Raw genomic sequence first — 23,596 nt, 5'->3', positions numbered from 1 at the left:
AAGCTAGAATGAACATGATCAAGTAGACTGAAGAAATCCTTAAAAGACAAACTGATGTAAGCCAGAACTGACTGCTGTGAGAATTGTACTAGGCTGTAGAAACCTTTGGCCTAAATTTATGTTGCTATTCCTATGCTCTTACAGTATTCCTCATTAACAAATGACTGTATTTGCTTGACAGCGTGTGATTGGTGATTGGTGTTTCCATAATATAGCTATCTTTGTTAAGATGAAAATTATTTTCCCCAGAGTATTCTAGTTAATGGCTAACTTTAAGATTCTCTATTTCTGCGGGGTTGGTTTGTTTGTTTTGACTTTTATCAATGACATTAAAGGCAGAGATATTCTTGAAAATAAAGTATCAGCACTTACTCGTTTGTCTAGTGTTCTTTCCCTTACGAAGCCAAGCAGCTGGTCATTGACTAAGGAAAGATCTCTCTTGCCCGCAGTGATAATTGTAACAATAACATCATGTCGAATTGCTTCCTCTGGGTCATGTGACCTAACCTTCAAATACTCTGTGACAATCAGAAACAAGGAAAAGTTTGGCTTTTTGCACATATACTGCAACTTACTAATACTTACAAATTGAATTCACATATTTAATCATATGACAACAATAATCTTATTTGCAACAGGCAATTCTGGGAGAAAAAAAAAAAAAAGCTGCTTACAATATACTGAAACTGAGTAAGGGGAAGAAAAGAAAAAATATTTATTTCCAGAGAGGTAAGAAGATAATAATTTATAAATAATTGGCAGCTATTGCTAAAACTTAATTGTATCAAAAAAGAACATCTGAAATTCTGTTCATTGTTAGAATGATGAAGAATTGAAGGAACAAACTTTTTCTAAACTTAATGGAGGAGAGCATAGAGGAACACATCAACTGTTTTTGAAAATAATTCTGCATGTCATGAAATATTTGCATTCATGTGGCAAAACTTGCTACAGAATCTGAAAATACTTCAAAACTGCAATGGGTAGCTTCTTGAGGATTCATTGTAACAAAGGCCACACAATGTCATGTATTCCACGCATGCTTTTTTCCTCATATGCTTGTCTTCGCTGGAAAGCAATTATACATTAGTAAGCTCCTCCATTCAGCATCAAGCATTGGACTTGATACATTTTAGGACTTTACTGCCATGTACAGAAGTGATTACATTCTATCTCGCTCATTTCTTAAATCATTCTGAATACCAGTAGTAGCATCTCACCAGTGAGGTCTTTTGCTAAGTCTGGATGGTTCATTAAACAATGACTGGCGAATTTCACACTCTCTAATCTCACAGGGACATGGATATCATTGAACCTAGAGAGATAGAAGACTATGAATGTTAATTTTTAATTAGCCTTGCAAATCAAGATTATTCTCTATGAAGTAACACGTGTTGGTAGTACATCCCATTAATTATTAGAATGCTTTTAGATGACAAAATAATACATTACAAACATTCTGAATTTATTTCCATTATCACGAAAACATAAAATCATAGAATGGCCTGGGTTGAAAAAGACCAGAATGATCATTTAGTTTTCATAATGTACCTCAGATAAGTTTGTTACTATTTATGAAATAAAGTTAGAACTAAAATTAAAGCATAAATACACTATATTGCAGATGAAATGTTGGCACATTTGTTTTCATACAGTGACAAAGTTCTCCCCATCACATGTTCACTATAAATAATCACTATATAGTAAATATTTTTATATATACATACCATATAAATATATGAAATTATAAAGAACCTATGTATATGTCCATATAACATGTATCATTTAAAAACATTTGCTTTTTTAATGCTGAATTTCTGTATTTACTTTAAAGTAAATGACCTCATTCAGAAGATAGAAGTCAAATAAAACATACAGTTGCAGATACAGCTGAACAGTAAACACGATAGTACTGTCTGGAATTTCATACTGTGTAATTTATGCCATGTATCTAATGTAGCTATTTATCTAATCCATATCCTCATAGGAATATGGCAGTAATCATTCAGACTTTTTATTCCAATATGCAGCCCTATGCAACTCCCTGGTTTAAAGACTTAAGGAAAGAACTTGTTCAAATACAAAAAAAAAGTTACATTCTCTGACAACACAAAATCGCAACACTATCAGGAAAATTCTGCACAACAAGAATGAAAATTCAGAGTTCTACCACTACTTCTCCTACCGCCCAAGAAAGCACTGCCAAAGAGGACGATTTTGTGTGGCCAGATCAGAATCTTTAGAGCCAAAGAGTTTAGCCAAAAGTCGAACAACAGCCAAACGTTCCTCTCCATCATTGCTCTGAAAATCAAAAAATGAAAAAGAAACTGCAATTCATTACCTGTGATATCTTAAGAATAGTTTATGGCTTCCATTTCCTTCTGTTTTTATAATTTAGACTGTAAATTTTTAATAAACTGAAATCTAATTAAATTAGATTATTAAATAAATATAATTAAATACTCTCTCTCACACACACACACACACACACACACACACAAAACCTGTATAAAAGCCCAAAGTTTAAAATGTTAGTCACTGATTAGAAGACTATGCTTGGAAAATGCCTTTCAGGAATAAAATAAATAAATAAACAAATAAGTAAATCTATAACCCAGTTTGAATAAAACATATTTCTAACTTTTCAACAGCAAATAGTCTCATTTTTGTTTTAAAACATACTTAAGATTTCTATGCATGTGAAAAATAAATAGCAAATAAGATTTTCAAAACAGATGTGCACAAATAAAAGATATTAAAATAAAATGATGTAATTTCATTGGTTACCTATTCCTTATGTTTTACTGTCCCTATACCCTATGTATGCAAACATACACACAGAATTCTTCACAATTCTTTCCCGTCTGCTTACAGTCTTACCAGACACACCTTTCTAATTTAAAGCCAAAACAAAAGGATAAATTAGCTATCTCCAAAGATTCATAATCAGTCAACTGAATTACGGCTGATTATTAAGAACATGAAAAAATATTTGAAAACAATTCCTCTATTATTAAAACATTATTTCACAAAATGAAATACTGCAAATCAATATGGAAGCTGGCAGCCTTGCATTCCACGAGTTAAGCCAGTCACACCCCAATTACTTCACAAACTTCAAGTGAAATCCACAGATTAAGTACATGCAGCTTTCACACTAGATCATATGAATTTATGACTGCTATGATGTTAATATTGTGCACACACAGTATGCATTTGCAAGCACAGAAAGTACACAGCTGTATTTAATGCTTTGGTGCCTTTATTTTTACAACAAATGTAATATTAAACAAAAATGACAACTAGAATTTTTATCACGCTGATGAATGCTTATTCATCTACAGCACCTCACACTTCAATATCCATTTAAATTTTATTATTTGTCCCAAGCTACATTGCAACCTACCTTCAGTTTGAATTCAAGCTGGGGCATGACAGACAGCAATAAGTGAGGATCTATGGCAAAAAGCTCTTGTATCAAGTCAAATACATGTTCTGATAAGTCACTTACTGAAGACTTTCCCAGTACCAGAACCTGGTTAAAAAACTAGAATGAAAGCATTATTATTTAGCAGATTTCACAGAATCATGGAATCATAGAATACTTTAGATTCGGAAGGGATCTTTAAAGGCCACCCAGTCCAATCCCCTGCAATGAACAGGGACACCTACAGCTCAACCAGGTTGCTCAGAGCCCCATCTCTGAGCCCCTTGAATCCTTCCAGGGATGGGGCTTCCACCACCTCTCTGGGCAACACGTGCCAGTACCTCACCACACTCACTGTAAAAAGACTTTTCTCCTTATATCGAACCTAAATCTATCCTATTCAAGTTTGAAACCATTTCCCCTTGTCTTATATCACCACAGTCCCTGCTAAAGAGTCTGATGTTCCCTTCTTTCCTGCTTCCCTTTTCCTTCATTGGCATAAGCAGTATTTAAAAATATATTTGAATGTAAATGTCATTTATACTTTAGTTCTATTGGAAGGTACCCAATGCACATTTTTTATTACATCAAAGATTTTAACCCTTAGAGTTCTGGCTCAAACAAATTAAAGATGAAACATCCTTCAAAGAATCATAGAAAAAATTGGGTTAGAAGGGACCATTTTAAAGAATGCCAGATGACTACGATAGGTCTTCTGGTGTTCGACAGTAACAAAAAACAGACAAACAAAACAAAAACCAACCAAACAAAAAAAGGTAGCCCAAAATATGAATGATTTCTCATGCATTTGCTATGTTTTAATGTGCTTGATATGCTTCCTATTAGGTAGTACGGCTTGATGATAGTACTGTTTGAGGAATGCAAATGCTACAAAGCCATTGCACACTTAAGCAAGAACGAGTTAAAGAATATTAACTCAATAGTCGCTCTAGCTACTATCCTGTCCCCAGATATGAGCAATTACACAAACGTAAAGAAACAGGGGGACTGGAAAGTGGTACTTGTTGGCAAGATGTCTTCAGCTTTTACATACTTAATCTTTCATGAATTTACTTAATTCCCTTTTTAACCTATTCTGACTTTTAAGAATACCATAGAACATATTACTGATGTTCATCAAAAGGAAAAAGAGTAGAAAGAGGTCCTGTAAAGAACTCAAGTCTTTTAGTCTTTCTGACTAAAGAACAGACAAAATCTATGAATGAGCTGTTAGTTTGAAGTGCTTCATCCTACATCTAGGCATGAAATGAGGAAGCCTGGTTGCTACACAATTGCATTAACAATTCCTTTTGTTGCAACAGGATTCTTTAGTGCCAAATACTGCAAGACAGGTCATCTGTTGTCACAGTCTAGATTTATATGCTTAAGAATCAGATGGAAAAAAAATCTACTTCCTCTTCATTTATATGGGACATCTTCCTATTAAAAAAAAAAAAAAAAAAGGAAAAAAAAGAAACAAGCAAGCTAATGAGTCCTATCTAGAAAATAGTATTCCTCTAGTTGCATTTCCAAATGTGATTTTTATAAACATCATTTTAAAATACACAAAGCTCCAATAAATCAAAACATCAACAAGCACAATCATTAGTTGCAGTAATGATGAACTGATGTACATACATTGGCAATGCACGGTTCAATGGTCTGGACAGTCCTTTTCAGCAGGACTTTTGCAAGATCAAACGCTTGCTTATTAAGGTTCTGGAAAAAAACAAAGGGGGGGAGGGATATAAAATTTTAAAGAAAGATAAACTAATTGAATTAACTTCACGTTTCTCTCTCAGCCTTAAAAGACTGATTTTAAGTAAAACATGTTTTGCCACCCATCTATTTATTTTCAAAGGAATCAAAGCTCAGTTATATTAACTACACCAATGCAGACATAATTAGATTTTTTTTTTTTTTTTTTTATACACAAAGAAATCTAAACCTGCAAAGTCTTCTAGGATGTTATCAGTCTAGTTAGCACTTCTAGTATTGTACTGGTAACTAAAGAAATGTTTTAACATGCAATCATTAAAAATTTCAGAGAAACATGATCCCAATTCCATACTTTGGTAAGTATCATGCACCAAAACAGCCACAGTGAGGTGTCTGCAATCTTTTCAAGTAAACAGTTGATTGAAACACAACAAATCTACAAATCTAAACATTGTTTTTATTAATCTGAAGTAAGGTAAGGAACGTAAGCACACATCTAAAAAATGTGACTGTTCAAATCTGCATAAAATCCACGTATATGCATGACACATATGCAATATATCATCTCATCTAGGGATTAATGCAGCTTGGAGAGAAAATGAAGAAAAAAAAGAAGACAGAGAAGGGTGGATTAGCTGATTGCCCTGAAAATTATGAACTACTGCAAAAAAAATACAGATAAAGCATAAGGATGACCAGTTACTAGAAAGATTGTATTTGGCAAGTCTACACTGAGAATGATTCTCTTATGTTCAAGATAGACAAAATGTCAAGATGACAAAAATAAAGCTCTCATCAACTGATATTAAAGAGAAACAAGTGGCTCATACAAATACCTCTTCAGTCAGATTGATATGTATAAACTCTTCACAAATTCTTACTACTACACAGTCTAAAACAAAATTCCTTCTCTCCATATCAGATCACTATAAAAATCACATTGGTAGGTATGTTTGTATTAAACTGACAAACTGCCAACCGTATATAAAAGTATATTTTATTTGGATCTTCAAATAAAATAACCAATCTCAGGCAGAGCATAAAACCTTGAAGTCTGGATAGGACATGATGTAGAAGATGCAAAAAAATGACAGATCTAAAATACATGAACTTTATCTTTTTTAAGGAATAACCTTGTCAAGAGCAGCATTAATAAATAAATATGCAAATAAATAAATCACTAAATAGATTGAAAGTACCGGTTTTAAAATTAATAAAAAACAACTACAGCTTGATGCCATGTGTCTTCTGAGCTGCGATGTACCATATTGTTGTTAAAAAACTGCATTCAACAGAGGAGAGCCTTGTTAGCACACTCAGAAAGAAGAACAATGGATATTAGAGCCACTTTATTGATAATGAAAGTGCAAATAAGTGTCATCTAGATGCTGAGATACTTCATGTCTAAGTATTGGTATACTTCTTTTTAACTGCATTATCCTCTTAAACAATGTAGAAGAGTTTGTTAGTTTGAAAAAGGAATTGAATACATCATCTAAAATACATATTTCAACTTCGTGACAAAGATGAACTTCCATTAAATGCAATAGCCTAGCCATGCTGATATCTATATAACGTATAGCAGAGAACAACTAATCATCTGCTTTGCATAGGCATCAAAGCATTGTTATAAGTTCTGTACCAGAAAATAAACTATTTTTTTCATGCACTCAGTGGTGTTTTGGAATTACATTAACTAACGACAAACAATTAATATAATCCCAGAATTTTTAGGAGATCTGTGCATGAAAGGAGAACAATTACTACACTCAAACTCTGCTTGCCAGAAAAAACAAAATAACTTGGTTTTATTTATTTATTTATTTTTTTGTTAAGTAACATGTAAAGCAGCAATTAAAGTTCTTTTGTTATGGGTAACAAACAAAGATTAGGACAGACAAAATCACTGAGAAAAGCATGAAACTGGACTCTGAGTACAGCATATTACTTTGCCAGTCATGATGGCCAAGAGCCAATGAGGACTGGCAATCAGTGATATAAAAGATACTGAAAGATATTTAGTTAGTTGCACATCCCAATATTTACTTGAACTTTGCCTTCCTCTCATCAGTCTCTATACTTTCTCTCAATAGTCAAAATTATTAAAATAGTATGTATGCTAAAGAATCATATTCCTTTTTGCTTTACTTGCATGAAGCAGTTACAACAAATTGTTTAGTTGCACACGGTCTACCAAGGTCTTTGTATCTAAAGAGCAAGGCATCACCAGGCACTTGCCACAGACACCTACACTTCAGTACACTTCTGATCTCTACTGCCTGTAATTGACTACAAACAACTCAGAAAAATCTGTGTATTTTAAAATAACCCTTCTGTAGTTAAGAGGCCTCTCCTGCCACTGGGGATTCTAACAATACATCATCTCATTGCTATCAAGAGAAAGGAGCTGATACTATGACACTGCATCTCATGTACAGCTTGCCACAGAAGAAGAGGGTCACTTACAGCTAAAGGGATGTGGACCTCTACAAAAGTTGAAAACATTATGGAATTCATAAAAGAGTACAGAGAACTAAAAGCAACTAGCTGAACTAGAAAACTAATATGCTTTAGGTAAGAATAGGATTTATTAGGACAGAATTTTAAGATGGAAAAGAAACAGGAAAAAAATAACAGGGAGATGGAAGAGAATGACTGACAAATAGATGCAAGAAGCAAGTTTCCACAGAAGCCTGGGGAAATATATATATATTTTTTGGAAGTAAAAATGTTCTCATATTAGAGTATTAAATGTGCTTTGTTCCTGCTTAAGTACAGAATTTCTTACTAACGAGTATTCCAGACACAGCTAAGAAACAGCACCAAACAAATCCTAATGGCAATTTTCAGCCTACTGTTACAAGGCTTGAAAAACTATAATTGTCATAGATAACCTAAAGTGTGCAGAAATATAAGCAAGCTAAAGGCAATTAAAATTGTTGTAATTATATATTGCTATAATATTTTAAATATTTTTACCTTGTGTGCAGGAATGAGGTTAATCAAAATGGAGTCCAGCAGCTCCTGAGTTACTCCATCGCCTTCCATGATGATAGAACTCATCAAATCCAGCATATGCATTTGTACCTTCTGGTTGTGGCTATTACTAAGAAGATAAAAGCATATTATCAAGTCAAACTTTTCAGACCCTGAGAAATACTAGTAGCACTTCAAAAGACAATGGATTAATACTAAACAGTGTTCAACTCTTGCATTTTCAAATGTTGAAAATATCAGCGTAACTATATTGACTTCCCTCTGTTCTAGAAAAGTTCAAAAAAATCTAGAATACTCTAGCTTTGCTTTAAGAAGGGAAACAAACGAGAAGCAAACATCCAACCACAGAAATAAAAATGCACATAAGTCAGAATGAAGTATACCATTGCAACATAGACATTTTTAGAAGTCAGAAATGTCTGCTTTTAGAAACACACCTCTCTATATTGCCAGTAATTTGTACTCCTTTGCTTTCCTGTATCTCCTCATTTGGAGGAAAGGGGACTTGCTCTGTTCAGATCTATTCATTTGTAGGCTACGTAAGGATTCAGTCTATCCCCAAATCTGATGATATTTTGACAGTTTAATATAATTGAAGTGATTCAACTTACTTGATAACTGAAAAAAGAGTCCTAAAAAGCTGAATAAAAATTTCATTGCAATCTTCCAACTCAAAGCAGATGTTGTAAGATTTAACCCAAGCTAAATTCTAAAACAAAAATAGGATATTCAGGATATTAAAACTTTGCAAATCACTTAAATATAATCATGTTAGTTAATTTTTCTTCTATTCAGATAAAAATATTATACAATAAAAAACCCTTTGGAGAAAGAGACTGGATATTTGCTTTGCATATATACAGCTCTTAACACAAAGGGGCTTTGCAGTACACATCCACAAGAAAAATTAGAGAATAATCTGATTTCTTAGGTACAAAGGCAGATTGACAGAAACTATTAACATATTAAGGTTATATCTAGACTGATTTTGGATTCATGGTATGAAACAATGCTGCCTTTTTAAATTAATAAAATATTAAATAATAAAACACTTTCTAAATGCACACTGATAAAATCCCAACGCTTCTTGTCCCACCATCAATATTTGCATTTTAAACAGCATTTAATTCTTTTCTCTTTACAAGGTAATAAAACCTGAAGGGTACACAATACAAAAAAATGATGCCTAAAATTGTAAAATAAAGGCTAAACATTAATAAATACCAATAAATACCAATCATTTTAACACAACCTCAACTACAGGCAGCATGAACTTATTAAATACGTATGAAATTTTAACTGTTGAAAGAAACAATCTATTGAACGTTACTTTAAACATAAACACCTGTAAATTGGGCACATCTGAGGTAAGATCAGTAACATTTCTTAGAATCACAGAGAAAGTAGCATCTACTGAAAGTTTCAATTAATACATTACCTCTAACAAGTAAAAGTATCTGTTAAACTGAGGGCTCTTTGTGTCCTCCAAGCCTTTTAATTGTCTTGTAATAAACAAGAATATGTCCTGTCAAAACACAAGCAGGTGTTTACAAGTTAGATTCTGCAGAGAATAAAAATACTGTTAGTACTGACATCTACTCCCTTTTACAGACTCACTATATAAAATATTTTAGGCACTGACAGAAATCTATCAACAACGCATTTCAGGCCATTAAAACACTCCACTGACTCATAGGACCAAAGCAAGATCTCTTTAATAAAATTGAGTATCAGTACAAATGCTTTAGAAAAAAGCTGAACAATTTTTATTCACAACAGGAGAACAAGGCAGGGAAAAAGCCTTTATTTACCTTAAGTTTGTCATGGGAAGTATATGGAGCTTCAGGAGCATAGATACGAAAGATATCAGCCAAGCAACATGCTACAAGGAGGCGCACATCTTTATTGGGATTCCTGAGGAAGAATTCAGATGCAAGGTGCAAGGCTAATGGGAGATACTGCTGTTTCTCATCTTCTGAGTCCTGGTCCATATCCATGAACGTTTTTACCACCATCTGGAAAATACAGGGGAAAAAAAAAACAAACTTCATTTGAGTGCTTTCAGCTTTTATTCATAGAATCATAGCATCTCCAAGGTTAAAAAAGACCTCCAAGGTCATCCAGTTCAATTGTCCACCTACCACCACCATTTCCCCGTTAGCCACATAGTACCACATCTAAGTGTTTCTCAAACATCTCCAAGGTTGGTGACTCTGCCATCTCCCTTGGCAGCCCATTTCTGCACCTCACCACTCTTTCAGAGAACAATTTTTTCCTAATATCCAATTTGAACTTCTCCTGGCACAATTTGAGGCCTCCAGACCTATCACTAGTTATGCAGAAAAAGAGGCCAATCTCCACCTCACCACAACCTCCGTTCAGGCAGTTGTAGAGTGCAACTAGGTCTCATTCCTAATACTTTCTAAGAAGATGAAACAATACATTTTAGACTACTAAGTTGCAGTAATGCAACTTTTTGTTTGGACAAACATCAGAAAGAGAAAAGCATTATTCTGATGCTGAAATGCTTACGCGTGAACATGAACTCAATGTTTTACATTAAGACACTGAAAAACACTTGGCATCTCTTCTCATTTTGCCAGTATGAACCTGAGGTGCAGCACAAAATGCTATGTATTGACGAGCTTGAAGCCCTAAATCATTTCAATGTGAGGACCTGCCTCAGTAGGAAGAGCTGGAAGTCATCTCAGCCAGCTGGCCTAAAACATGGGCCACAGGACAGTGCAGCTGCGCAATCAGGCGTACCAGCTTATAAGTAGGCAGTCTTAACTGGCTGCATCAAGGCACAGAGTCCAAGAGCTACTTTACACGCACACAATCCTTTTATCTGTATTAAATGAACTAGATACGAGATAAGCATTTCATCCCTCATGTAAAATGTCTAATTCCGCAGATCTGCTCTCTCTGCATACTCAAAACTGCATCTATATTCTCATATATATAAGGAAAAAACTGTACGTACGGTTTTTTCCTTGTCTCCTGTAGCACAGTGAAGAACTACTGGTTCCCATGAAATGCCATCAAAATTGTTCTTAAATGTTTCATTTCATTAGGATTTTATAATCTCAACATAATCAGTTGGCAAAACTGAAAGTGAAAATTTAGTTTGAAAAAATTAAAGAGCCACAGGTTTAACTTTTGAAATAGGGACATGAAAGGACAAAAAGCCCCCAGGATACCAGCACAGATCTGCAGACTGTTCCACAGGTAAATATGTCATTACGACCGGAGTTAAATTAATCTGTGCGTTTTGTCTTTCTACTTATTAGTACTCTTAGAGTGAAAATTGTGAAGGGTAAAGAGAGATAAGAAAACAGAATGGTAAGTTGATGGTTCAAGTCTAGCCTGTAGAATACTAACAGTAAAATACAAGAGAAGACTGAATTCACAAAGCTAATAAACACATCTCTTATGCTTGTCACAATTCTTTTGTTACTATGTCATTCAAATGATAATAAGGCTGTTCCTCCTTTAGGAAGAATGCCACACTTCCAACATGAAAACAGCGCCTTACAACGTTACTCCTTCCCCGCATTTTGGAACTCAGTTTTAAATACAGTAGATCTTATTAATCAGGTGTTTAATTCTAACTTAACCCACACTGTTACTCAAAACTCCTCAGTTTCTATCAATGTACATCATCATTCTCTCGTGATCTAACATCTAGGAACACCAAAAATCAAGGTGGGTGGGAATAAAAACCAACCAGAACAAAACAGAACCTGAAAGCTACTGCCCACAAAAATCCCAATTCTACTTACATCCGCCTGTTTCCCAGAGATTATTCTTAAGCTATAATTAAAGGCATTAGCTGAAAGGACAAAAACACAACTCCAACAAAACTCCGTTTTACTTCCCTTTGCTGACAGCACAGGCCTCTCTGCTAGCATCACAGACACCTGTCCTTCCTGAATCCTCGAATTTAAAAATTAAAAACAAACTGAAGACCAGCACTTCATAATCTACCAGATTCTTTCAGCACGAAAAGTTACCACCTCTTTGTCGGCTGATGGCAGGATGGGGAACAACTGCCCTGAGCATGGGAATACTCTGAATTACAGGCAGGAAAAATGTATCAGTAACAATTGTTAAGTATTGATTCAGATAACCATATTATTGAAGGCTTTAAGAACAGGGTAGAAAGGACTGAAACATCTATGGCTTCGGAGGTCAAAGATAAACTGTATCCATGCCACATAAACTTGTCCCACTAAGAATCCTTCCAATCAGGATAACCTATATAAGGAATCATTTCATCTCTCCCTCGAGTCCTATCTTCTCTGTGCCTGCAAGTATCATAAGCTTCATAAACAGAATACCCTTTTGGGCTCAAATTACTCTTGGGGTTCTCTTATTCGTATGACAAGACACAGAAGTCTTGCCTAAATGCCATTTCTGAGATGTCAGCACCAGGCAAGGCAAGGCAGTGTGGCTCTGCAAAAACTTGCACAATGCTCCCACTTGGTACCAAAGTGTTGAGACATTCTGGGATTAAAATAAAGGAATTGGTCTCCAGCACTGTTATCTTAGTTTGAAAACTGTTTGTGGTTCTTCCTATGTTTCTCTTCTATTCAGAAGGAGTTGCCAGCAAATATCCATTCCATTTTCCTATAAAGAGCTCTTGAATACTTCTTTTCTATTGCAAACAACACTGGGGTAGTAATTGAGCCATTGGCAAGTTGCAACTGTTATTTAGTACACAGATCTATGTTTTCTCCATTGTTTCTTTTTAGTCTCATATCTGCTTGTATTTGTGTATTGTCTTTTGTTTTATTATGAAGTCTTTGGTGCATGACATTCTGTTGATAACATGCACAACACCCAAATGGAATACTGCCCCAGTCTTTACCTAGAATCTTAGATATCAAAACAGGACAAATAAGGAATCATTTGTATGGGGGGGATATAAAACACATACCATAAAACAACAACAACAACAACAACCACCAGAAAGGAATTAATATATAAAAATTAACTATAATGGATAATGCAATAATTAAAAGCATCATGTACTTCTTTCTAATTAACAGCAGAGCATTCTGGGAAAAGGTAATTAATATTTTTGAAGACTTGCATTAAAGCACACCCTACAGGATCTGTTGATTTTGTCAAGGTTCAACAATACTACATACTTCTTGAATACACATAACTAACTGTATCTAAAATCATACACCACAGGAGTACTCTCTAAAGCCAAGCAACTACTGGCACTGGTTAAGGCATTACACACTAGAACAACTTCCAAACACCTGCTCATCTACATAAGAGATCATTGTTGAAACAGAAGAGAAAAAAACAGCCCAGACATTAAGTACAATATATGCTTGGCTCTTAGCACTTGCTAGAAAGCCAAGAACTCAGTCAAAACTTCATCAGTTACAAGGTTGGTATTGTTGCCCTCTAGCACAACTGAAAAACTAGTTATCTAATCATAATCAAGCAACCTAAGCCTTTAAAAGTACAAAATATGGCCTATTTGATTAAATCATTTATTCACTAATAGAATGGTATCTAGCAGCGACACATTCCTGCCTTTCTGCAGCTATCTGTTCTCCTATTTGCTCACAAGCTCTCTAAGATGGAAACCACATTCCCTTCCCCAACGTTTATACAACTTTAATGCAAAGTCTTGGTCTATGAATATGAGTCACAAATCCTCCCAAAACACTAAAAACCAAAATGACAACATACATTAAGCTCTCTTCAGTGTTAAGGTCTGATGAAAAAAAAAAAAAAAATAGCTACTTTTTATCACCTCTCATAGCTGGTTGTGCTCCCCAGTGGTTAGTACTGGGGCCTGGATGAAGGGACAAATGCACACTCAAGTTTGCTGACGATTCATTTAAAGCTGGGAGGAGTAGGTGTCAGACCAGAAGGCCATGCTGCCCGTCACTGAGACCTGGACAGCTCAGAGAGTTGGGTGAGAGGAACCTTATGATGTTCAACAAAAATAAGCATGGAGTCCTACATATGGGGAAAAAGAGCTGCTAAATCACATGTTCCTTTGGAGAGAAATAAGAAAATAAATGAAAAACTGTAGCATACAAGTTTCACAATGCTCAATAAATATTGGCAACATATTAGGAAGTTCTGGTAATATCTTATGAAGGTTATTTCTTCATATTGCAATTATCTTCACAGTTACAAGTCCTTTAGCCATAGCATAGTAACATGACAGCCATTGTGCTGCGGCACCAGTAACAACTGTGGTAGCTAGAAATGGATGTACTGTAACAACGTGCTTATCAAACTGAAAACCTGGAATTACTGTCACACCAAGCCAATTTTGATTCCAGGAGAAAAACGATTAAGCCGTAACAGGAATTCACTACTTTTTCAGATTGCAGTACTGTTGGTTAAGTGACGTCCAGCCATACAGTAGAACCAACCTTAGCTAGGGCAGCAATTTCCACTGACGGAAAAACCTATCAGACTTAATAGTTTCCACCACAGACAATTGTCCCCAGTGCAAAAATCAGGAGATAAAACAGCAGTATTTGAATATATTAATGTAGCATCATCCACTCTTTTCTGAACAGTTAAGCACCCAATTTCCACACTAATTGCTAGCACAGGTAAACAAAATACAGCTGTTCACATTTAAGATTAAATTCATTCTATGCTGCTTTGATTAAATGCGTCTCCATTAAGTAAGCTATCACATATTGGCACTTCACTAAGTGTTAAAACTAACCTAGAAATTTTCATTATTGCTATTTTTATCATAGTACCTCAAAATTCTAATTATCACACTAAGATTCCATCCTCCCAGGCTTTCCAAGCATAGCTAGAGCATTTCACTTCCATAACATAAGAGACAGTACAGACATGCAAACCACTTCATTCCAGCTGGAGAGAACTCTGCTAAGTCACTCTACATTATGAACGCACTGAAAATTGAAGACTTTACAACTTTCTGAGGGATGCTTATCTGACTACACAAAAACACATACTGTGCAAGCCAATCGCTCTGGGCTATACCTTACACTTGCTGGAGAGAAATGACACTGACCAAATTCAAGCACAGATGTCTGATGACATCTACAGAGCTCAGCTCCCTTTTCTCCTGGAATTGCCTAATTCTTTCTAAAAGCCTACCTCTCTCTTCAAGAGTATGGCTAGCATAAGGAAAAAAAGCCAGGAGAAAGTTTGGTATCAAAAGTCCACCCAAATACTGAAATGTTCAGTTTTGTCACTGAAGAGTTTTTCTTTCTTTCCTTAGATGTTTTAGGCAATATCATATATTACCTATTAATAGTGATGACCTCTGATTAAGAGCATTAGTACAATCTACAGACATGTTTATCTAGGAAAAATATTTCCCGACAGTTGCAGAAGTAATGATGTAGACTTGAGATGAGAGATCTTGGTTTATCTCAGCTACAGTCTTATCTATGAGCTGGAACCACCAGAAAACATGGAAACAAGGAAATTACTGCGCGGGTGGCAGTAAGACTAAAAGACCTCTACATTCAAATCAGGAGGACCAGATGATTTCTATTTCAGAAAACATAAATACCCCACACTGCAATCACATACTTAGCAACAGGTTTTGTTTGCTTTCCTTTAAAATACATCAAACAAGGATACCACATGGTCAGAAAACAGCAAACATTAACCTAATTACCAGGAAAGGTGATTCAGCAACATGACCCACAGCCTGACATCAAAAGAGTGTATTAACACAAACCAATTTGGAAAGACTAAAGAGACAAGGAGTTTAGAAAAACAGGGTAACACAACAAGGGATTTACAAAATTACTTTGCTAACCTGATAAACTTACTTTGTTAAGTCCATCAACTTTCCAAATAAGGGAGACCATGACAAGCAATGTGAGTGTCAAAGAGAGCATCATACTGAGCCTCGCTGAAATAAGTTGGAGGAGATGGAGTTTAGTTCAGTATTGTCACTCCTCCTTAGACTTTTTTTTTAGGTGTTAACTTGAAAGGACATACAGGACCTGAGTGAATTTATTAGCTGAGAATGGCGTTATAATTGACCCTGTTTGCTGTTCCCATAAACAACTGCGGCATAAGAAGTAGGAATAATGACAACTGACAGTCAGGGACCAGCAGCACAGGACAGAAGAAATAACAAAAATTAATCTACTAATAGTAAATAGTCATATGTCCAGTGTTTAAAACCAACAATTTGTGCTACTAAGAGCTCATCAGCTGGAAACAGAAGATGAGCATTTATTAAACAACTGTAAAGAGATTATGAGTAACACGCTATGTGCAGGAAAACAATGAAAATGCAATTGCAGGATGTGACAGGAGAGGTATTTTCAGGCAAGGCAAGGAAAAAAACAGCAATACTGCTCATGAAATGCTAAGAATACTAAACGCTAATTTGAAATACACCTCTCCAGTCTTACTGTCCTTACTGATGAAAAAACAACACAAAAAACAACAATTCCATTTGGGAAAGGTATGGAAGATGGCTGCAAAAGGAGTCTAAAAAGCCTTTTTGTAAAAGGGGACAATACAATTAAAAGACTGTGACCTGTTTAGTTTACCAAAAAACCACCAAAACTGAAGCATTTAATGCACTTCAAAGACAAGAGCGCTATTTATGCTAAGGAAAAAGACTCATTTAATTGCCTTTTTAATAGTCCTGGCTTGACAGAAATAGATACACAAATTAAGCAAGGGACATATGTGGATTGTACAGAAGAATGAACTAGAAAGGATGTACTTCTGTGAAGTTTTGCTGTTGTCATTAGTAACATTAAAAGCAGTGCTCCCTTTCTGGTACCATTAGTAACTCATAGAAGAAATTTATTGCCAGACTTCCACTCCTAATTCTATCCATAATCTGCACTCTTTGACATTACCCTTCTGCGGCTCTGAATAACTCAGAAAGGAAATAAGAAATGCACAAAATATTGTGTAAAGCACATTGGGGCAAAGACTTCTTTCTTCACACCCCGCACCCCAGACTACGATGACAAAGGTTTCCAGCTAAGAGATGTAATGCAATGGCAGCCTGCACTGCAATGATCCTGTGATCAGACACACTGCTTCAACAGCTGTCCTTCTTCTGAAGACAGAGGGCATTTCTGTGGAGCTTTGGCCAATTGCCAGATCACAAGCAAAGCAGTCTTGTAATTTACTGCTATCTTTGCATTCATAAAACAGCAGGCTCTGTATTAGACTTGCTTGACGTAAGGAAAATAATAAGAATATTTTCTAAAAGCCAGAAACTAACCTCACCTAAGAAAAAACAAATACATTGACTACTACTTAAAGAAAAGCAATAAACTGAGTAGTTCATTTATTTGAAGAAACTTTCTTGATACTTACATTTTAAAGTACATAAATTACATAATGATTACAAACATCACACACGTACCACATCATAACCAAAACAAAACAGCAAATACTGTTGTAAACTTGGGAGAGGCAGTACAATTACCTGTGTGCTTCATTTCCATAATTAAAAATATAGCAGTATTTAAGTTATGTTGTAAATGCAGAAGATTCCCCATGTAACACAAATGCTAAAGGTGGGGTGAGTATGTGGACAAATGTGAGGGGAAGAAAAAAAAAAATCACACGCCTTAATCCAACATGTTTTTCACATCACAACTTATTTAGACAGTGGTAGAATGCAATATCATTATTATACAGTCTCACCTCCTTCACTATAATACATAATTATGCTTTTTTTCTCCTCCAAGACAAATACTACTTTACAGCCAAGTCTATTTCTTTTTTTTCTTAAGCAGGAGCCACTATCCCTCACGTAAGAACATCCTATAAATTCATTTATATTGACTACTGTACAATACAAGACCTTTTTCATCTCTCTCTGCTTTGAAAGAGAGTCCTTCAAACTGTTAAAGAACTCCATCCAAACAGATCATGCTTCTGTTTGTTCTGAAGATACTAAAATTTGTTGGTTAGGAGAAAGCAGATTATAACCAGTGTTAACGGCCAGGAATTTAAGAGAATTTCCCTTGTAACTGACTTACCGAAGGTAAAAATAATCTTGGAGCTGATCTTAAATTCAGCAACTAATGACTGGCTCTGCGGATTTGAACTCAGTCAAGAGCAAGTACTAAGTCAAGAACACAGTACCCAGCACAGCTTTTACTGACACTCTACTTCTCTGAAGTTCTGTACATAGTGACAGGGTATGAAATACCACAGCAAGATGAAGCACAGACAAAATTTCAGACCAGTCTGCCAAGCAGGAATCACAGCAGAGCACAGTTTAAACCCCTCTCCCGGTACTTACAGTTTTGATTCCACGTGACACAGAGATCCTGTTAAACTGCTCGCTGCCACCATCTGCTTTCCCTCCCACGTTACTCATCCTGTCCTGCTTCTGGTCATGCAGTGCCACCACACATTTTGCACTGGCTCCAACATCTGCTGGGTAACTGCTAGTTGATGTGAAATGCACAAAACCTCCTAGGAGAATATCTCGGCTGGTTTTCTGACAGGCATAAATAGATAAGCCAGCAGATGGGAAAAGACAATTCAGTGGCCAAGACCAGGGAGAATTTATTCTTCTGGTAGATAAACCAAGCTCTTCACTTAACCGTAATGCAGACTCTTAACAGTGACAAGCACATGAGGCCTGTATTCAATTGGCAGCTGTATTCAAATCCTACTAGTCTCCCCTAAACACATCTTTAACTCTGTTCATTAGAAACCAACATATGTATAGGATGTGATCACTGATAATTTTGAATTCTTTGTCTCAGAAACATTCTGGTCCAGGAAATTCCAAAACTCGTATCCAATACATCAATCCATTTATTCATTTTAAATTTAATGATGTATTTCCTCGTTTTGTCTCATGATCTGAGACAGCAGAACTTAACTTATCCATTTACATCTCTACATCATCACTTTCATTGTGTTTTCACCATCTTTATTATTCTCATCTCTTCCTCCAAAGGGTCACCAGAAGTGCAGTGTCACAGAGCATATTCACACAGTTTTAAGATTAGCACAGATGCCTGATTTCTAGAAAGGAAGCATAATATCCATGGCTGTTTGAAGTCCTGCTCATAACACAACTTTATGGTCCATTTGCCTTTCTAGACAGAAGTTGCTCAGTGAAAGGTTTCACTATATGGTCTATGCCGATGCATTGCTATTCCTTTAGTCCTCTAAAACATAAATTCACCAAATACTTGTTTTCTCTTCACATTTCTTACCTTTTTATTAAGTCTAAGATCTTCTACTGGATTCACCTCATCCACTTTAAAATATCTGACTGACTAGGAATTCTATGAAATCCTCACAGAATCCAACCAAACCAATTCACCTCATCATTTCCCAGACAGCTAAAAAAAAAAAAGTTATCGAGCATGCTATTTTTTCTTAGTTAATTCTACACTCTGTCATTAATAAAAAACTATTTCCTTAAATCTACTTCTTGTTTATAGTCAGTTTTTGATTCCAGGCGACTCAATCCAAGATCTTTAAAAATAATTCATTATAAAAAGTGTTGGAAAATACTGTTAGTTTGTTCTTTCCATACTCAAATTCTTCCAAGTATTTTGTTATCCTGGTTTAAAACTGTGTTGCCCAGTTTGCTATGATACAAACTATAATTCTCCAAATCAAATCACAAGCTTTAAATGGGTGTATACTTCTTCTCAAATAATGAGAAGGAAGAGACAGTGGAAATACTAATCAACACTCTTCATACTTAAGCTGCATACCACCTTGGAGATATCTGTTATTAGAGTGTGGTGCCACAGCACCAATACTAATTTTGTTAAGCAATTCAATCTGCAGCGGTATCTAGTCTTTATTACTAGAAAGATTCAGAATAGGATTCTTTCCAGTTTTCCCTGCCAAAGTCTAACAGTTGTTTAAGTACTCCGAAGAAGGTTAACATTTCATAAATTAAAACACTGAAAACCTTCCGCTTTCTCAGAAACTTCACTCCCAATTCATAGATACATAACAGAAGAGTATTTGCAGAGGGACTAAAAGGACTATTCTTTAAGTATTATAATTGTAATTCAAGACACAATCAGAAGCATTTCATTAAACCTCTTCCCCTAAGGTACACTAGCAAGTGCTACGTATGGTTGGGGTAAGACTAAAAAAAATTCTTACAATTGTATTCCCTGTGGTGAAAGAGTCTCTATTTCCACGTGCAGTTTCCCAAGTACTTTTATAATAACCTCCAGATGTGAAAGTGAGGATTCTTTATAACCAACTCATTGCTGCGGGATAATTCATTTCTTCTTCCAGAGGACAGGAGATGGTGTTGAACAAGAAACTATTTTCATTTTTTAATGTGAACTGAGTGCAAGGCTTCATTTTGCAGTAAACATTTAGTCTCAATTCTCACAACGAAATCAAGTCTTAGACTTGAACTTTGAAACACAACTAGAAGACTACACTTACAGTACTAACAATATTTCAAAAACAGATTCATGCTTACTACTACACTACAGTGCACTTGTGTTCCATGGTACATCATACAGTCCTCCTGACTCACCCACAAAGAAGATGTAAAAGGCATGGCATGCCTGTGCCTGCTTTCCTTCCTACACAACCAATAAGTGAGACAAACAAACAAATCCATTACCTTCTAAGAATACACAGTTTTTGTATTTCAGCAATCCTGTAAATTATGGTGAACTGAAAAGTTAACTACATCTATTGAAGCAGAAAAACTATGCAAAACATTTGTAATCTTGATCTTCAGCTGCAACAGAACAGTAACAGAAGAAAGAAATTAGAAGTTATTTAGCAGAACCTCTTTAATGACTGGCAATTAGACATAGTGCCACCGCGTACAGGAGCACATGAAAGTATCAACGTCAACAAGAAAATATTCTTCAGCTGTGGCATTCATTTTCTGGCTTTGTTAAGAAGCAGGTTGCACTTAGCCTGAATGAACTGCAGGAGGCAACGATGTGATGTCCCAACCTGAACCTGTGCCTGGTGATAAAGCTGTGCCAAAGAATTTTGTCTGTGTGCCTGTTACCTACTGGAGCCTTAATAAAAGGCTCTCATTAATGGAGATCATCTAGAACACAGATGGTGGGTTTCCATTTCCATGTGAAAGACTGGATAAAAATGAGAATTGCCAAATAGTAAAAACAAACAAAGCAACCTACTACAAAACAACACATGTTATTTCACAATCCAAATTGATACTACAGACCAGAAACAACAACAAAACCTAACTGATGGTGCTTTAACCAGAACCTGCTCCACAGAACTCACTGCCTAGAACCGACATCCCCACTCAGCCCAATGCCATGGAGATCAGCAAACAGCTGGTGGGTCTATCAGTTACTGCATGCATCAAGCTGGAAATGACTGCAAAGATTTTCTATTCAGATAAATATGAATTCTCCAAAGAAGAATCATTATCATTTTATCAGAAAATTCTGTTACCCTTTTTACCCTTTGCTACGCATTAGGTACATTACTAGCAATAAATAAATAAATAAATAAATTCCCTTTAGGTGGCCACCAAGTTCAAAATGGGGCTCTTTATTCTTCTAGGATGGACTGAAGGCAAAATGCAGGCATTTGCTCACTGTTTATGTGGTCACTTCGTTTTTTGGTAGCCCACTAAGAGCACTGAGTTGCTGGGGGGGAAAAAAAAAAAGGCTGCAAGAATTGGGAACTTCTAGTTTGCTGGTTGCAAGTCTTACTTATTTCTTTAGCATTGATGGGGAAAAAAAAAAGTGTAATTACTGCATGGAAAGTGTGGTACTTGTAGAATTTATTATGTAAATTTAAATTATTTTACTTTGATATAGTGACAAGTATCCCTGGTAATAAACACTGATTTCTCATCTGTATTAAAAAGAATAAAAAAATATTTTAACAAAGTTTTCCCCTCCTAGAATTTTCTACCAAAAATATATAAAATGGGTGGGTGGGACATTGAAAGAATTAACGCTGCTGATAAAAAAGTCAAACCCATGGTGCACAGAAACAGAATGATTCTAAAGGCAGAAGGAAGTTTCTAAGAAATAAGCCTGGTAAAAGATGATGACATGCCCATGTACCTTAGTACTATGTAGGTAAAAAAAGGCAGTATGAAAGGCCTACAATAAATTCAACTGCTATATGATATTGCCATCATAACTGCCTTAAAAAGGACACTGTAGGAGATTGAGAGAAAGGGACAGAAAAGAGGGAAAAAAAAAACGAACAGACTTACACATTCCTGTGTCTGCCTCAAATGTGTTTTTATTTTCTGGAATTGTCCATCTATACCCATCCTATCACCAGTCACAAGACTGGATTTTCACTTGTTTAGCAATTCGAACCACGTTGTTAATTACACTTTAGAACCAAACAGCTATCTTGAACTAATTCAAAGTCACCTCCTCCTCCCTGATCCACAGCAAATGTTCTTCTCCCAGAAACATGAGATTCTGGGGCATCTAATTTAGTAAATACATAGAAATAAAGGACTGCTGTAAGAGAGCTCTACTGTACCTTCCTGCATGGGCAGTATTGTGCATTACCTCCCCAAACTGTTGTGTTTCTGTTTATTTTCTGCAGTTATTTTAATTTCAGGCCAATGAAGTCTTATCTGGGAACTTTTCCTCATGTTCTGAGAAATTCAAGTAACTCATTTTTTTCCACAAGAGTTCTGCAACTGTTGCTTATCAGTTCTGTCAGATTTTCGCCTTGTGGCTAGTTAGAATATGCCAGCAACTGCCATACCTGTCCCTCAGCATTCCTCATATGCAATTGCAGCTTTACTGCTGCTGATTTTGCCAAGATAAGTAGCAGGCAACATATCAGAAACAAAACATTATTGCAAGGATTCGTTTTTGCTGAAAGATTTCAACACGCTTTTAACTGCTTCGCCTTCTAAGTTACGGCAGAGAGCCTTCTCATGTTATGATTTTCTTAGGGAAATATGTGAAGATCACTCATGTCCCAAAAAGTCAGAGACCTCAACAATTTTCCCTCTTTCCTAAGTACAGACTTCAGATGAAGACATCACCAGGCACTCTCCATTAGCCAGACCCCACAGACCATTCTTACTGCATCACTGTTATTAGGCAACACTTCCCCATTTTTAACTTCTACATCCACTTCTGCTTTATTTTGATGCTCTCCACCTACTGTCACTATTTCATTATCTAAGCAAAGATATATTGTCTATAAATACACTACACAAGAAAGAACAAAAAACAGACAAAGTTACAAAGGCTGAAAGGTCACTGTATAGAACTCGTGACATTTTCCTACTTAAAAAGAAAACCAGACTGTTTAGAAACGTTCCGTTGCATAATTATTCATTTTGAATTTAGATTAAAACAAGATTTATCTAAAATATGTTGCTGAAATCAGCAATTTGCAAGTGCTAAATATCATTTAAACGGCTGCCAGCAACATTCTCATAAAGAATGTCTGAAATAGCAACCAAGAAAAATTTTGAGAGGTGCACCACCACTTAATGAGAACAGAAATAAA

General features: G+C 35.7%; 1 protein-coding gene across 5 annotated transcripts in view; it reads right to left on the bottom strand.

Annotated features, from left to right (window-relative positions):
* Window positions 1-23,596, bottom strand: part of PDS5A (PDS5 cohesin associated factor A) — a 72,939-nt gene that overhangs the window by 32,209 nt on the left and 17,134 nt on the right. For all 5 annotated transcript variants that reach the window (XM_085223289.1, XM_085223288.1, XM_085223290.1 and 2 more), the window contains exons 3-11: window positions 9,955-10,158; window positions 9,582-9,668; window positions 8,755-8,852; window positions 8,126-8,252; window positions 5,066-5,146; window positions 3,407-3,547; window positions 2,186-2,301; window positions 1,221-1,315; window positions 373-518 (exon numbers count right to left, since the gene is read on the bottom strand). In XM_085223289.1, the coding sequence (XP_085079415.1) occupies window positions 373-518; window positions 1,221-1,315; window positions 2,186-2,301; window positions 3,407-3,547; window positions 5,066-5,146; window positions 8,126-8,252; window positions 8,755-8,852; window positions 9,582-9,668; window positions 9,955-10,158 (1,095 nt within the window). The remainder of the gene's footprint in view (window positions 1-372; window positions 519-1,220; window positions 1,316-2,185; window positions 2,302-3,406; window positions 3,548-5,065; window positions 5,147-8,125; window positions 8,253-8,754; window positions 8,853-9,581; window positions 9,669-9,954; window positions 10,159-23,596) is intronic.

Source organism: Meleagris gallopavo, chromosome 4 (genome assembly GCF_905368555.1).
Source record: "Meleagris gallopavo chromosome 4, MGAL_WU_HG_1.1, whole genome shotgun sequence".
NCBI classification, from domain to species: Eukaryota; Metazoa; Chordata; class Aves; order Galliformes; family Phasianidae; genus Meleagris; species Meleagris gallopavo.
The sequence above is the reverse complement of the archived record's forward strand: the minus strand, read 5'-3'. Positions and strand labels throughout refer to the sequence as shown.